Source organism: Fopius arisanus, unplaced genomic scaffold, assembly GCF_000806365.1.
Source record: "Fopius arisanus strain USDA-PBARC FA_bdor unplaced genomic scaffold, ASM80636v1 scaffold00037, whole genome shotgun sequence".
Classification (NCBI taxonomy): Eukaryota; Metazoa; Arthropoda; class Insecta; order Hymenoptera; family Braconidae; genus Fopius; species Fopius arisanus.
Genome location: NW_011887776.1, coordinates 1,156,054 through 1,171,872, shown reverse-complemented (window position 1 = coordinate 1,171,872; position 15,819 = coordinate 1,156,054). Strand labels below are relative to the sequence as shown.

At 36.9% G+C, this 15,819-nt stretch overlaps 5 protein-coding genes across 15 annotated transcripts; 3 read left to right on the top strand and 2 right to left on the bottom strand.

Moving 5' to 3' along the window:
- Positions 1-1,486: 1,486 nt before the first annotated feature.
- LOC105266357 (putative RNA-binding protein Luc7-like 2) lies at positions 1,487-5,663 on the top strand. 8 transcript variants are annotated; one of them, XM_011304464.1, is made up of 6 exons: positions 1,487-1,577; positions 1,722-1,839; positions 1,920-2,014; positions 4,254-4,352; positions 4,471-5,114; positions 5,199-5,663. In XM_011304464.1, the coding sequence occupies exons 2-6, from the start codon at positions 1,779-1,781 to the stop codon at positions 5,275-5,277; spliced, it is 978 nt and encodes a 325-aa protein (XP_011302766.1). In that variant the 5' UTR covers positions 1,487-1,577; positions 1,722-1,778; the 3' UTR covers positions 5,278-5,663. The 8 variants fall into 8 exon arrangements, with proteins under 8 accessions (XP_011302766.1, XP_011302765.1, XP_011302763.1 ...); XM_011304463.1 differs by having other exon boundaries at positions 1,494-1,577; positions 1,713-1,839; XM_011304461.1 differs by having other exon boundaries at positions 1,500-1,608; positions 1,713-1,839.
- Positions 5,664-6,018: 355 nt separating this feature from the next.
- Papst2 (PAPS transporter 2) lies at positions 6,019-7,475 on the bottom strand. Of its 2 annotated transcripts, XM_011304469.1 has the most exons (4): positions 7,371-7,475; positions 7,121-7,190; positions 6,480-7,052; positions 6,019-6,395 (listed from the first exon to the last, which is right to left on the bottom strand). In XM_011304469.1, exons 1-4 carry the CDS (start codon positions 7,373-7,375, stop codon positions 6,054-6,056), a joined length of 990 nt encoding a protein of 329 aa, XP_011302771.1. In that variant the 5' UTR covers positions 7,376-7,475; the 3' UTR covers positions 6,019-6,053. The 2 variants fall into 2 exon arrangements, with proteins under 2 accessions (XP_011302771.1, XP_011302770.1); XM_011304468.1 differs by having other exon boundaries at positions 7,121-7,383.
- Positions 7,476-7,604: 129 nt separating this feature from the next.
- CPSF1 (cleavage and polyadenylation specificity factor subunit 1) lies at positions 7,605-12,465 on the top strand. Its single transcript, XM_011304454.1, has 3 exons — positions 7,605-11,847; positions 12,004-12,133; positions 12,213-12,465. The coding sequence occupies exons 1-3, from the start codon at positions 7,911-7,913 to the stop codon at positions 12,397-12,399; spliced, it is 4,254 nt and encodes a 1,417-aa protein (XP_011302756.1). The 5' UTR covers positions 7,605-7,910; the 3' UTR covers positions 12,400-12,465.
- Positions 12,466-12,487: 22 nt separating this feature from the next.
- On the top strand, positions 12,488-14,200 carry LOC105266355 (EF-hand calcium-binding domain-containing protein 2-like). Of its 3 annotated transcripts, none has more exons than XM_011304455.1 (5): positions 12,488-12,784; positions 13,009-13,131; positions 13,227-13,347; positions 13,409-13,619; positions 13,674-13,801. In XM_011304455.1, the coding sequence occupies exons 1-5, from the start codon at positions 12,721-12,723 to the stop codon at positions 13,779-13,781; spliced, it is 627 nt and encodes a 208-aa protein (XP_011302757.1). In that variant the 5' UTR covers positions 12,488-12,720; the 3' UTR covers positions 13,782-13,801. The 3 variants fall into 3 exon arrangements, with proteins under 3 accessions (XP_011302757.1, XP_011302759.1, XP_011302758.1); XM_011304457.1 differs by lacking the exon at positions 13,674-13,801 and adding an exon at positions 14,117-14,200 and having other exon boundaries at positions 12,500-12,784; XM_011304456.1 differs by lacking the exon at positions 12,488-12,784 and adding an exon at positions 12,822-12,874.
- Positions 13,824-15,770, bottom strand: LOC105266356 (delta(3,5)-Delta(2,4)-dienoyl-CoA isomerase, mitochondrial). Its single transcript, XM_011304458.1, has 6 exons — positions 15,606-15,770; positions 15,365-15,506; positions 14,870-15,086; positions 14,337-14,617; positions 14,143-14,269; positions 13,824-14,069 (listed from the first exon to the last, which is right to left on the bottom strand). The coding sequence occupies exons 1-6, from the start codon at positions 15,733-15,735 to the stop codon at positions 13,971-13,973; spliced, it is 996 nt and encodes a 331-aa protein (XP_011302760.1). The 5' UTR covers positions 15,736-15,770; the 3' UTR covers positions 13,824-13,970.
- Positions 15,771-15,819: the final 49 nt, after the last annotated feature.

Here is a 15,819-nt window from a genome sequence, read left to right as displayed (position 1 = left end):
TACATTATTTCCCTCGATTTTCTACACGTTTGTCGTCAACACCGGCGGTTTTGTTTGACGATCCGCGTATTATAATGTCTATGCTCTTATACCCGGCGATTTCCGAGGAATTTCACGTACTGAAAGTAGCCGAGCACCTCGCTCACCGAAAAGCGAGGGAATAATGGACTATGCCAGAAGATGGTGGGGCGTCGGAGACCCCACGCATGCGCACAAGAGGCTACGGGCATTGCCATGCGCAGACACTCCAAGCGAGTGCGCCTTCGTCTGTTAAGAACGACGCGGGACCGGCAACAAAGAATTTCTAACGTGTTTGCTAAACCGCCAAAATTTCCGGATCCCGCCATTTTATTAGCGCGGCAAATCGTGAGAAAAATCAGACTTTTTCCCGGTTTTTTGTGGGGGAGTGGATACGACGTAGTATTAATAACATCCTCGATTGATAACGACATTGTTTTTGGTGCAATATTGCTTCGTGAAAACCGAAAATCATTAGTGGACTATGTTGATATCCGGGGAAAAAGATCGTGAGTGTGGGTCGGTGTCGTGTTGTGGGAATTTCAGGGTTTTTAGCAAGAGATCAGTGTGGTTCTGGTGGATATTTTTTGGGTTCGAATTTGTCAGTGGAGAGTATTAATTTCGTGAATGGTGAATTTTTTTTTGAAATTTTCCAAGTGCCATTTGGTCAAAAAGTGAAAAAAATTAATAATCACGCCCCAAGGGCTAACTCACGCTTATTATGAATCGCGAGGCGCTCCGTAACTCAGTTCCGGTCACCTTTTCCTGGAATTTTCATTATTGCGTGAATGACTGGTCCGGCAATTGAATTAGGACGATCGAATTGTGATGTACTCCCATTAACTTTTGTCATTTTAGTCTAAGAGAATATCTGTACCCTTTTAGTTTTGTATTCGATCATTCTTTACAATTTCCGTGTATTTCAATTGTTTTATTAATCCTCCCCAGGTATAAGCAGTGGACAGAGCATTTGAATGTTCTGCGCATAGCGCGTATATCAATGAGTGGCGCGCGCACCAAGGGGGCTGGCATACACAATCAGCTTAGTGTTTGATTCTTTTTGTGTTAAACGATCTTTAAAAATTAATTAAAAATTCATAGTAGGCTTAGGAATATTACTTCTACCCGAAATTCGAAGAATTGGGTCAACCCAACCTCTGGATATTTTTATTTTTCCGATAGGATTAGATTAATCAATCCAGTGTAGTTTTTTGGCGTTCCCCCTCGTTTTTTCATTAGTTTTTAATTAATTAAGCATATTTCTGCTCAACATGTACATGCATATTTTTGATATGATGATCAGGGGAATTTTATCTACATTTACCTGCATTTTCAGCCTGCCAGGACTTTTTTAGGGGTATCAAGTATAAACGCAAAGCGTTAAACTACGTAAAACTGAAAGTTCGGAGTCAGAACTCGCAACTGCGGTTATGTGCGATACATGCACATGCGCTCAACACAGACTGTCGGATCCTCTTGTGGCGACTTGACGAATCATTTTGTTCTCTGAGAGAAACGGAACAGAAGCAGACGCTATACAAGACAGGCACAACTCCATTGTAATTCACCATTTTCCCTAATGGGAGAGTAGTGCGTTGTTATTGAATTGAAATTTCTCTTTTCCACTTAATAATCGGCTGGAAAGAATTAATCATCTTTTATCACAACCTTTTGCCCGGTTTTTCACATTATAGTTATCGTAGGCTAGACGAGATAGTCACTGGATATTGAAGGTGGAGGAGGTCACAACGCAAGGCAAGATGACGGCACACGACCAGATGCGAGCAATGCTCGACCAATTGATGGGAACTGGACGTAATGGTGCGTATGATTAAATAATAATCTGCTTATTCAATTTTATTTTTATATTATTATTTTATTGACAATGTGAAATTTTTTAGGTGAGAATAACAAATTTCAAGTGAAATACTCCGATCCGAAGGTCTGCAAGAGCTTCCTCTTGGCATGCTGTCCTCACGAAATACTATCGTCCACTGTGAGTATAAAATTCATCTCAGAAATTAATCGTTCCCTCGGCTTTTCCATATTTTCCACGTGAAATATAAAAATATCAAAATTATCATGTTGTTTATTTGGTATATTGAAGAGAGCCGAGTCAAGTAGTAAATGTAGGATTATTCGTTTTCACGTATCATTTTCACTCATTTTTTTCTTTGACTATTCACCAGTTTGCATTTGCATTCGGTGAATTTGTTATGTGGGAATTGTCATTTGAAATTTAAAAAATTGATAAATAAATAAATAATCACCCAAAATTGCGAATTAATAGAACGCGTAATCTAATTGATGGTTCCCGATGCAGTTCTTATTTCCAGAGGTGTCTGGAAAAACCAATTCCAATAGAGAAACCATTCGAGAATAATGTCCTCTCTTATGTCGTACTTGTCTCTCGCACACACGCGTTAACCTGTAAGTACTGAAAAAAAAAAACAAATGAAAAATAATGAAAACAGAGCAAAAAAGGACGTACGTATGTTAATAGATACGCATAACATTACTTGTTTCTATTGTAACCCTTATTCCATATATTTTCCATGCAATTAAGCCAATGGTTCTCCTCATACTTTGCCATTGTCGTACATACTACTTGTGAAGAAGAGAGAACATTCTTCAGGGATGTACTTATGCGGTAATGACTGTTAAGGGATTTGATAATTCATCATCAATGTCATTTTCATTAATCTATTGTATATTCACTATTCAATATTTTGGTACAAATCAACATTCATTTATTAATTAACTTTTCCAGTATTACATTATTATTTCTCACACTACAACAAATATTTCTGCATAATTACTCCTATAATCACGCATTATCAAATTGAAAGAATATTTTAAAAAATTGGATGTACTTTACCATTGCAAATTGTAATGCAAATTGTTTCGTATAAAATCCTCACAAGTGCATAGGTCATCCAGGATCATTGCTCTATCTTTCTAATTCCGTTAAAATTTTTTAATTAAAAATTGAGATGAATGAGCGATGCAACAGAAATTTGAGTACAAATATCACAAAAATTAATAAACGCTTTGGTAAGTAGCGCGCCAGTAAGTAATGCGATAAACAAAGAAAGATAATAATCAAGTTTAACAACTGAAAGGTGTCACATTAATGAATTCTAAAATCATCTACTATATCGTTCGTGAGTATGAAGAAAAAGTAGTAATAAAGACATGAACAAGAAAAAAAAAGAACGAAAAATTAGTCACAACCCGAAGGTATGCAGCCATACGCAGATACTCTGTAAGTAAAGCACTCTGAAAATGTCTTTTACCGTACAAGAGATTGAGTGAAAATATATCACAATCAACTATTGATAATTTTCTCCTTGTGCATGACAAATGTGGCATTGAATCATGGTTTAAAAATGTCCGTGATCAATGCAATTAATTCATTAAGAAAAAATCATAATAATCACTTGATAGTTCTTCTAAAAATCAAATCAAGTTAAACGACTCACAAAAACAGTTAAAGAATAATATTAAATGTCTGCAATGTGAATGATCAATCACCTGGAATAGTGAGTCAAAATTCATCACAGGATGTACGTATTACGATTGCACTAAATTAATATCAAAAATTAAATTGACTTGAGCAACTGTTTTTTTTTTCTTTCTTTTTTTCTTCCTATATTTTTGAACTTTATAAGAACTTGTTTTTGTGGATTATCTATCGAATAGAATAATTATGTTATAAGTTGTTGCCATATATACCATGAAATATATTGTGACAAAGCCTTAAGGTGTGTATGCTGATTTGTAGCATCATTACCCATCGCATTCGTGCGTCAGGCGGAAAGGTGTTGCCATTCTGTAAGTCAAAACCAACAGAATATTGTATCTACCTATATAGAGATAAAACCTTACCTCAGGCAAGATTTTGAAAATCAAAATAAATATGGTAATTTCATCATGTTACATGGTGAAAAAAGAGTTTCTTTCATAGATTTATTGAAATTTTCAAGCGTGAAATTATGGGTAGCCGAATGAATGGCTGTGTGAATGGGAACAATCGAAAGTGGGAGTGCACGTAATGACAAACTGAAAATTTTATTATTATGAATTGTGATAAATTATTGATATTATCGAGTAAGAAGCAAGAGCTATTTTATATTTTTCATGCGAAAACCAAATGAGTTATCGAGAACCCAAGTACTACAACATTTAATTGAATTGATATGATCTAATGTTCTTTTATAATTTGTCACTCGCAGCGCATGGACCTGGGAGAATGCCCCCAGATTCACGATTTAGCTTTACGGGCTGACTATGAAGCAGCACAGAAGAAGAAGGATCACTTTTACGACATTGACGTAAGTGTAGCGTAAATTATTTTATGTTCGATAAAATATAACGACTATCTCAATATTTAACACTTAAAGAATAATTCTACTCATTGCTCATTTTTAATTTGACAATTTTTATTTGCAGGCAATGGAACACCTGCAGAATTTCATTGCTGATTGTGATCGTCGTACTGAGCAAGCAAAACAGCGTTTAGCTGAAACTCAAGAAGAATTGAGTGCCGAGGTTGCAGCTAAGGCAAACAGTGTTCACGTACTTGCCGAAGAAATTGGAAAGAAATTGGCAAAGGCCGAGCAACTCGGTGAGGAAGGTTTTGTTGAGGAATCCATGAAGCTCATGGGTGAAATTGATGAACTACGGAAGCGTAAGAACGAAGCTGAACAGGAATATCGGAACAGTATGCCAGCATCAAGCTACCAGCAACAGAAGCTACGGGTTTGTGAAGTGTGCAGCGCTTATCTTGGCATTCACGACAATGATAGACGCCTGGCAGATCATTTTGGTGGCAAGTTGCATCTTGGCTTCATAAAAATACGAGAAAAATTAGCCGATTTGGAGAATACAGTTGAGGAGAGACGTAAGGAGAAACGAGAGTCTATGATGGATAGAGATAGACATCGTGACAGAGATGATCGTGATCGTCGAGATTCAAGGGACAGAGGACGTGGGCTAGGCTACAGGGAGCGCGAACGCGAGCGAGATCGTGATCGTGAGCGTAGAGATAGAGATAGAAGACGCTCGCGATCACGCAGCCGTAGTCGTGGAAAGAGGTAAACTAATCTTTCAATAAACAATCTTTATTTAAAAAAAATTTCATTATTAATATACAGTCAATTTTTCAAAATAATTTTCAGATCAAGACGTTCACGCAGCAACAGCCGCAGTCGTCGTTCCCGCTCACGACGAAGTGGATCAAATGATCGTAAACGATAATTCAGTAGCACCTCAGTGAGTGAGGTAAGACATTTAGACAGCGAACAGATATAATAACAAAAAACCGACACAACAATTTTAGAAAGAGACAAAACCGAGAAAAAAAAATCCAAACACTCCAAGTTCTCCAGCACCTACAAATGTAATGTAAGCCCATAGATCATCAAATTGTTTCCATCTTCTTACTAGCACTTTGAATTTATTGTTTCATTCAATTACTCATATGTGTATTTGAATGAAAAATTTTGAGACATCTAAATTTTAGCTGTACACTATTCACTGTTTCTTGCCATGTAACGATCATGAAATTGTTCTATATTTTTCATTCAATTATTTTTTCATCCTTCAATATTTTATACATACATAAAATTCGTGTATAACCTTGAGTACTTCAATTATTTATCATCACATTCATGAATTCAATAAATCCACGTATGAAAAGTTCATTGATTTATTCAATGACTCCCTGGATATTTCGTCTTTCGTGTAAATAAATATATATATATATATATTTTTTTTTATCATTTCCTCATCACGGAAAAGCAAAAATAATCCAAAATCAATTACAACAAATTTCTCATTTGTCTCATACATGATTTGTTAGTTTTTTCCTTCTTATTTTCTTTTTTTTTTTTGCTTTTTTTTTTTATAACTACCATAATATTAAATCTACCTAAATGTCTGTTATTGTATGAAAATTCATCATTGATGAATCAATAAAGGCATTCCATAACGAGCATATAAATCTCTAGTGTAACATTTATTTATTGTAAGAATCATACGTTTGTCATTAATTGCTGTTGGATCCTATTATGTCTTAAACAACATTGCTGAATGAACACAACCAAGGATTTAATCTTGATTTTACTTCCATATTGCTTGCTGTAGATGTTAAGGTAAAGTCCCAAGAGAACCAGCATACCTGACCAAATATACTGCATGGTAAACGGTTTGTAAAAGAATAAAAAACTTATTAGAATTGTGACGGCTTTTCTGCAAGTTGTCACTGTCGCTGCGACGAATGCTCCATGCGTTTGAACAAGTGTTAGTACTATTTGAATCCCTAGGTATCCGCTCAGTGAGAACAAGAGGGCATAACCATAAGTTTCCATGGGATGCTGAAAATTAATACATAATGTACATGATGCATAAGGTACGTCTAATTAATATTCATAATAAACAATAGGATAAAAATTACTCACATTGGAAGAAAATGTTGCACCTTTATGTAATTCACCAGTGACCATTAAAATAATAAATAAGTATAAAAATCCCAAACCATAAGAATATAGTACAACTTCAGTATTAGTTGCTTTATGCTGCTTCATAGTTTTCTCCTGTACATTTCCAATAACGGAGTCACACAAGAGGGCACATATAATTATCGCCACACCAATAATATTAAAACGAGGTGAAACCATGCTATCCGTCAGGGTAAACAAAACAAGTCCAATGCAAAGCAATCCTGCAGCTATAAAATCCAAAGGTCCATATTTTTTCCCCTGAATTATAATTCCTCCTATTAGTACAGGAATGAGTTTACAACTCTTGAAAATCACTTGTGTAGGATAGTTCAAATAGCCTAACGATGAATTGGAGAAACCCATTGTGCCCAATGTCAGCAAGGCTAGCATCATGTAGGTTGATAGTGGAATTCTTCGTTTAACTCCTTTTAATTTGCATTCGAGCCAACCGAATAATGTATAGTAGGCAAATTGTATAAGAGTGAGGAACCATCCGTAAGATCGAAATCCATCTAATGTGAATATTAACTCCTGCAAAATATTCAACCATTAATTTCTCTTCAATCCAACAACAATAATGCCTTTTTACCTATATTTACCTGAAGATATCCGTAGAGAATGTAGAAAAAAAAGACGCCTGCAGAACACCAAATGAATCTCGTTCTCTCGCTATAATTGGCCAAATCAATGCAAAAAATCTTAATTATACTGCTATTTTTTCCATCATCTTGAGAGTAGATTTTATTATGATTCATCATACAATTCTCCACTTTATTTATACAACGCAGAATTATTATTTACCGAATCTCTTGATAATTGTCATTATTAAGAGAATATTTCTTTAATTACCACATATCAATGAATATTTATTGCTTATATAATTCGTCTGTTATTAATTAACACGGTGGCGTGAAAAATATTTATTTTATGGGGTAAGTGTGAGTGAGAAGCGCATGCGCGTCGTCCGTCGTTTCACTCTCGCAGAGTGATGGGAGCGCACGCGCACCTCTACACTTTAAACATGCTCTCCGCCATGACACTTTCCAGTCCATGTTTTTTTTTTTTTTGTACTAGTACTAGTATACTGTAACTATAATATACTATATAAAGGAAGAGGATGTAGAGCTCGTTGGAGGATAATATAATAATATAATATATCAGCATCACCGTGCTACTAATTCTACTATTGACATGATCAGCAAAGTTTAGTGAATTTATGCAATTAAAAATTATTAATAATAAATTTTTACATCTTAAAAGCACGTGAGAAAATAAATCTATTCATTTCAAGAAACGTGTCTGGGGTTATAACATTTCAAGGATGTATTAACATTTATTTGGCGTTTGCGATTTTAAACCTAGTGCAGTTTAAGAAAATAAACAGTAAAAATGTATTCAATCTGTCGGAATACACACCCAGGCACAGGTGTGGAGCATGCAATAACTTGTTACTTCTTCAATCGTCGTGATAAATGCTTGGTAGTCGCTGGAGCAAATGTCATACGAGTGTTTCGGTTGATTCCAGACGTAGAGATCTCGAAGAAGGAGAAATTTTCGGACTTACGTCCACCCAAAATGAAACTCGAGTGTCTGAGTCAATATATACTACACGGCAATATAATGTCAATGCAGGCAGTTAGTCTGACTGGATCTCAACGAGATTCTCTGCTACTCAGTTTCAGAGATGCAAAGCTTTCAGTTGTCGAATACGACCTCGAAAATCATGATCTTAGAACAGTTTCATTGCACTACTTCGAAGAGGAGGAAATGAGAGACGGCTGGACAAATCATCATCACATTCCAATTGTTCGAGTGGATCCCGAGGGTAGATGTGCCATTATGTTAATTTATGGGAGAAAACTTGTAGTTTTACCCTTCAGAAAGGACCCCATGATTGACGACAATGATCCAATTGACATCACAAAATCGCAATCGAATAAGACTCCAATTTTATCCTCTTATATGATTGTCCTCAAGAGTCTCGAGGAGAAAATCGACAATATTATTGATCTACAATTTTTATATGGATATTACGAGCCCACTTTGTTAATTTTGTACGAACCAGTGAAAACATTTGCGGGTCGTATCGCTGTTAGACAAGATACTTGTGCCATGGTGGCCATCTCCCTCAATATCCAGCAGAAGGTGCATCCTATCATTTGGTCAGTATCAAATTTACCTTTCGATTGTTATCAAGCTGTTCCAGTTAAGAAGCCTCTCGGTGGAACTCTGATAATGGCGGTAAATTCGATGATTTATCTGAACCAAAGTATACCCCCTTATGGGGTCTCGCTGAATAATCTTGCCGAGATGAGCACTAATTTCCCATTGAAAGCCCAAGAGGGGGTAAAGATGAGTCTCGAAGGCTCTCAAGTATCTTTCATCTCGCCAGATCGTCTTGTGATATCCCTTAAGACTGGAGAGCTCTACGTTCTGTCTCTATTTGCTGATAGTATGAGATCGGTGAGGGGATTTCACTTCGATAAGGCAGCTGCTAGTGTCCTCACATCGTGCATGTGCCTATGCGAAGAGAATTATTTATTTTTGGGCTCTCGTCTTGGTAACTCTTTGTTATTACGTTTCACAGAGAAGGAGCCAGACGATAGTCAATTGTTGTCTGAAGTGCAAATAATTTCTGATGACACTGGAGAAATGCCAGCTAAGAAGGTGAAACAGGATTACTTGGGGGATTGGATGGCTTCTGATGTGCTCGAGATAAAGGATTCAGAGGAACTTGAGGTTTATGGTAGCGAAACTCAGACCTCGATGCAGATAACGTCATACATTTTCGAAGTGTGTGACAGTTTACTGAACATTGGCCCATGTGGAAATATCTCGATGGGAGAGCCAGCATTTTTATCAGAAGAATTCTCTCACAACAGTGATCCTGATGTGGAGCTCGTGACAACCTCAGGATACGGTAAGAATGGAGCTCTTTGCGTCTTACAGCATTCCATCCGACCACAAATTGTCACTACATTTGAACTTCCTGGCTGTGAGGATATGTGGACAGTGATTGGTGCTCCTGGCGTTGATCAACAGGGGCGAGAATATGAAGCCAATCACGCTTTTCTCATTCTCAGTCATGAGGACTCCACGATGGTACTGCAAACGGGACAGGAGATCAATGAAGTAGAGAACAGCGGTTTTGGAACACAAGGGAGAACGATATTTGCTGGAAATCTTGGAGCCAACAAATTTATCGTACAAGTAACTCAGATAAGTGTCAGGCTTATTCAGGGCTCTGAGCAAATTCAACATATTCCCATGGATCTCGGTTGTCCGATTGTTTATGCCAGCTGTGCTGACCCTTATGTAGTACTCCTCGCTGAAGACGGACAGGTTATTCTTATTACCCTCAAAGAGACCCGAGGCTCCCTTCGACTGCATGCTCAACAGGCTAATCTTCTCTTTCGACCACAAATTGAAACTCTATGCGCTTATCGAGACCTCAGTGGTTTATTCGTCAATAATATACCAGAGGAGAATGAGGACAAGCTTGCTGTGGAAGATGACAAAAATCTCGAGGAACCATCAGCAACAAACAATATCGACAACGAGGATGATCTGCTGTATGGGGACGGCACTGCCTTTCAGATGCCGGCGATTCCAGTTGAGCCGCAACCTAAACTCCCCGAGGAAACACCTAAGAAACATTCCTGGTGGCAGAAACATCTTCAAGATATCAAGCCAACATACTGGTTGTTGGTTTATCGTGACAATGGAACATTAGAAATTTATTCACTGCCAGATCTCAAATTATCTTACCTTATTCGCAATTTTGGCTTCGGCCAGCATGTTCTCCATGATAGTATGGAATCAACAACCCTCCTCCACTCATCGTTGAGCAACGAATCCCTTAATCCAGAAATGCAGGTTCGAGAGATCCTCATGGTGGCTCTTGGTCATCACGGCAGCAGACCTATACTCCTTGTACGTCAGGATAATGAACTGCAGATTTATCAGGCCTATAGGTATCCCAAAGGGAATCTCAAACTGAGACTGAAAAAGTTGGAGCATGGAATTATTTTTGGTCAAACGAGATCTTATCCCAAGGAGGAGGACAATCCCCATATGAATCAAACACGAGTGTCAATGATGAGATATTTCAGTAATATTGCCGGATACAATGGTGTATTTATCTGTGGAGATTATCCTCATTGGATTTTCCTCACCAGTCGCGGAGAACTCAGGGTACATCCCATGGGAATAGACGGACCCATTGGCTCTTTCACACCATTCAATAACATCAATTGTCCTCAAGGATTTTTGTATTTCAATCGAAAGGAGGAACTCAGAATTTGCGTTTTACCTACCCATCTGTCGTACGATGCTCCCTGGCCAGTGAGAAAAGTACCTCTACGATGCACACCTCATTTTGTCACTTATCATGTTGAGAGCAAGACTTATTGCGTTATCATGAGCACCTCTGAACCATTAAAGAGCTATTACAGATTCAATGGTGAGGATAAAGAATTTACTGAGGAGGAAAGACCAGAGAGATTTCTTTATCCAACGCAGGAGCAATTTAGCATCGTTTTATTTTCACCAGTTTCTTGGGAGACAATTCCAAATACTAGGATTGATTTAGATCATTGGGAGCATGTGACCTGTCTGAAGAACGTTTCATTGGCCTATGAGGGGACGAGATCAGGTCTTAAAGGATACATAGTGCTTGGAACTAATTATAATTATGGAGAAGATATTACGAGTAGAGGACGAATTATGATATTCGATATCATTGAAGTTGTGCCTGAGCCCGGTCAACCCCTTACTAAAAACCGATTCAAGCAGATATATGCCAAAGAGCAGAAAGGCCCGATCACTGCAATCACTCAAGTCTCGGGGTTTTTGGTCTCTGCCGTCGGTCAGAAAATTTACATCTGGCAGCTTAAGGATAATGACCTAGTGGGAGTTGCCTTTATCGATACGCAAATATACATTCACCAAATGCTCAGCATCAAGAGTCTGATTCTCGTGGCAGATGTTTACAAGTCAATAAGCTTACTGCGATTTCAGGAGGAATACAGAACTCTATCTCTTGTTAGCAGGGATTTTCGTCCAGCTGAAGTTTATACGATAGAGTATTTAATTGATAGTTCGAATCTAGGATTTTTGGTTGCTGATGGAGAAAGTAATTTGGTACTGTTTATGTATCAGCCTGAGTCAAGGGAGAGCTCTGGGGGACAAAAACTGATTAGGAAGGCTGATTTTCATCTTGGACAGAAGATCAATACATTCTTCAGAATAAAGGCCAAACTCGGTGATCCTGGAAATAACAAGAGACATTTTTCTGGCGCTGATAAGAGACACGTTACCATGTATGGTGAGTATTCACTCGGGCTTCGGGTACGTCATACCCTATCTATGATTTTACGATTTTTCACGGAGAAACTGTAACTTTTTCTCAAAATTCAAAATTCCATTTTTTCCCATTTAATTAATCAAAGCATTGTAATTTATCTTTCTCCATCATTCCCAGCTACACTAGATGGAAGCCTTGGTTACATTCTACCAGTGCCAGAGAAAACGTATCGAAGGCTTCTCATGTTGCAGAACGTATTGGTCACCCATATCTCTCACATGGGTGGATTAAATCCAAAAGCTTACAGGTCATTTTAATATTTTAATATCGATCGTGTTAATATTTGAATGGTAATCAACATTTTTCAATTGTATTTTCACTTTCAGAACTTATACGAGTCACGTTCGAATGCAAGGCAATCCAGCCCGTGGAATAATCGATGGAGATTTGGTTTGGAAATATCTACATTTGCCAAATAATGAAAAAACTGACATAGCCAAGAAGATTGGCACAAGAGTGCAAGAAATTATTGAAGATATCATTGAAATTGATCGTCAAACCGGCCATTTTTAATTCCTTAAATAAATTATTTCTCCCATTTATGTATATATATGAATGACATTAAAATCGATGGATTTAATAAAACATTCTTTTGTTTTTCATCTCTCACCTTAATTCTGTTGTATTTCCGTTTACGAGCAGAAATGTCATAATATTTTATATCTTTCGGAATCCAATAATCTATCTAATTAAGGTCATAATAAGACCTAATTTATTTTTACCTCCTTCTATTTGCTCTTGATTTTCTCAATATTTTCATGTAAAAAAATAACCGATCCTCCAACTCCCTGCATCTAGTCATCCGAAATAATTAATGAGACTTGACCAATCAAAATGAGTATAAGTACCACAGAAATACCTCGTATCGCGAGAAAATCGAGGATCCGCGGGTTACGTGGTAACGTCATTGATTTAACAATTATTCACTTGGTACATTCTAGTCGATATATTAGTTCATAGAAAACAAATACTATATATTATTCAACGAGTAAGTGGGTATTTATACTTTCTTTCACAGTTTCTTCGTTTGAAGTTTTGCCAATATTCTTCCTCGTCGCTTTTTTTTTTTTGCCCTCAATTTTTTACCCTTATTTTTTATTATTTCATATTGAAATTTTTCAGTGTCTGGATCACTGGAGCCTTCACTCCTTGAAAAGAGAATATCAGATGCATTTGACGTGTTCGATAATGCGAGAAGCCACGAGGTAGATGTGCGTGAGTTGGGCACAATTATAAGATCACTTGGTATATAACATTAAAAATATCAATCTATTATGCATGAATTAACGTAAAATAAAAAAATGAAAGAAATAAAAAATATTATCACCGATAATATACAGGATGTGTCATAAGTGAAGCTGAACTGCAGGAGATTCAGGTGCAAGTTGAGGACGTTGAGAATAACTGCGTGACGCAAGGAAGATTCGTCGAGTACATGTCGAAAGCAATTTGCGAACAAAAGTAAATTAACCTAATCGAGAAAGATAATGAGCGCGCAATTATGGGAATAATTGAATTTTAGATTTAAACCAGCAGATCCAGAAGATCTCTTGCGAGCTTTTCAATTTCTCGATGGACGAAATAACGGATATATAATGCGAGCGGATTTGGAGAAGGCTATGATGGAGATTGGTGAGCCATTTGCCAAGGAAGAAATTGATGAGATGATGTCAGTGGCGTGTGATCCAACAACTATGAAAATCAACTACGAGCATTACATAAATTTACTCATTGTGAGTATAAAATTCATCTAGTTCGCCCTTTCCCACTTGTCCAAGTTTTTTTAGCCCAAAATTCCCGGGGAAGACGATATTTATTTGATTTCCGAGGCAATAGAAGCAGCCAAAATTGCTGCGGCTCCAAAAAAAAATATTTTCTTCAAAGACTTGACGTAATTACCAGAATATCCTTCAAAATTCAATAGAAAACTGCTCAAGTATGAAAATTAACCAGGTATATTATAATAGTGTTCTCATTTAACAATAATAAAAAAAAAGCATTTAATTTATATAACTGAACCTGTTATAATTACGATTCATTTCAGTTTCTGGGACTGGGAATATTCGTTTGTCACCTGATACTATTTACAATTTGGAAAATATTGGACGTTCTCCCTTACTGGCTATTGCAATTGCAGCCTTAATAAAGTCCTCACTTTGTAACATTGCTTGATTCAAATTCACCTACAAAATTGAAAAAATTACTTGATAGTTTCCACTTCATGTTTTAGGTCGACTGAATTACAATGATACTCACCATATATTCGAGGCCCTCCGGAACCGTATGATCCCTTGAATAGATTAACGCTTTCTTGGTGTTCTGGACAGCAACTGGACTTTTCTGGGAAATCTCCTCCGCAAGCTTAAGTGTCTCTGCCCATAAACTAATCAATAAAACATTCAATTAATTTACATTTATTGGAAATTAGTATTTTTAGGGAATAATTCTACCTTTCATCATCTTTGAATAATTGGCTGACGAGGCCACATTGTAACGCCTCCTCAGCTTGAATTTTACGTCCAGTGAAAGCCAATTCTCTGACTAAACTCGACGAGCCAACTATCTTAGGGAGCCATTGTAATGCGCCTACATCGGCAGCCATTCCTAAATCCACTTCTTTCAGAGAGAACCAGGCGTTTTTTGAACAGTAACGAATATCAACACCGCAAATCATATTCAAGGCGGCACCAATACAAAGGCCATGTATAGCAGCAATAATCGGCTTCCGGCACTGCAAATCGTATTGTCTTGCAATCATTACATTTACTATCAATAATTGAACGGATTTGTTATTGTTAATTCCTGAATTCGCTAAATCATCGTTAGTTAATAATTAACAATTGCAGCGGAATGAGCTTATTAAGCTCAACTTTAACTTTACAAATGAAGCAGTCGTTAATAATTAATGATCTTCAGTTGGAATTTTAGTTGAATCATTTTTTTAAGGGTGGGTTGCACGATGAATAGGTATGATTCGATATACTTTTTCGATTGATAGAAATGCATCTTGGTATTGCGTTAGTCGTTTCTCCACTAGTCTAGCTTTGCGTGCAATATCTTCATATTGTGCTATCTGTTGACCCATGTTCATGGCATTTTGCAAATCAATTCCTGCACAAAAAGCCTTGCCGGCACCTGTCAACATGACCACTCGGCAGTCCTCATCATTATCAATCATTTTAAAACATTCACCGATTTCCCTGTGAATAAAATTGATTATTCAATGCTCATTCAGTTGTTCAATTGCAACTCACAACTGATGCACAAAAATTCAAATTTTTAATGACGACCAATAAATGTTATATATGCTATGATATACATATATCAATAAAACTTGTACCAGTTATTCAATCCATCAGTTTCATCAATTGCTTTTTCCTATTAGGTTTTTTGTGAAATCCCATTTCTCGATGCATTCTCGAAAATTCTCTCATTTATAAACAATTACATCCTCTTCTTATCATAATACCATACTTACAGCCACATCGTATTATTCAATGAATTCATTTTATCTGGTCTGTTGAGTTGGACTTTGTACACAAACTCTTTGGGCCTTGATACCGATAAAGTATCAAATTTAAAGGAAGACATATGAGAAATATTTCGGAAATTGTGGAGAGCTGCAATCGTAATGCCAACAATAAATGACTGTATAAAAATTCCATATATCAAGTATATTTTTTATACATATATAGAAATACTTCCCGTAGAATACATACATCTGATGACTTTGAATAACGATTCACCAATTCCACTAAGTGTGCACATTCTCCTGTAGTAGGTGCAAAGAGGATTGATTAAAGTAGAGCAGAGATTATAATCCCAATTTCGTAATGCAGAAAATAACATTCACCCCTTCGACTGGTTCCTCTGACAGCGGGACTGCTACTGAGCCACTGAGGTAGTTACCGAGTCGGTTGACGGACAGACACC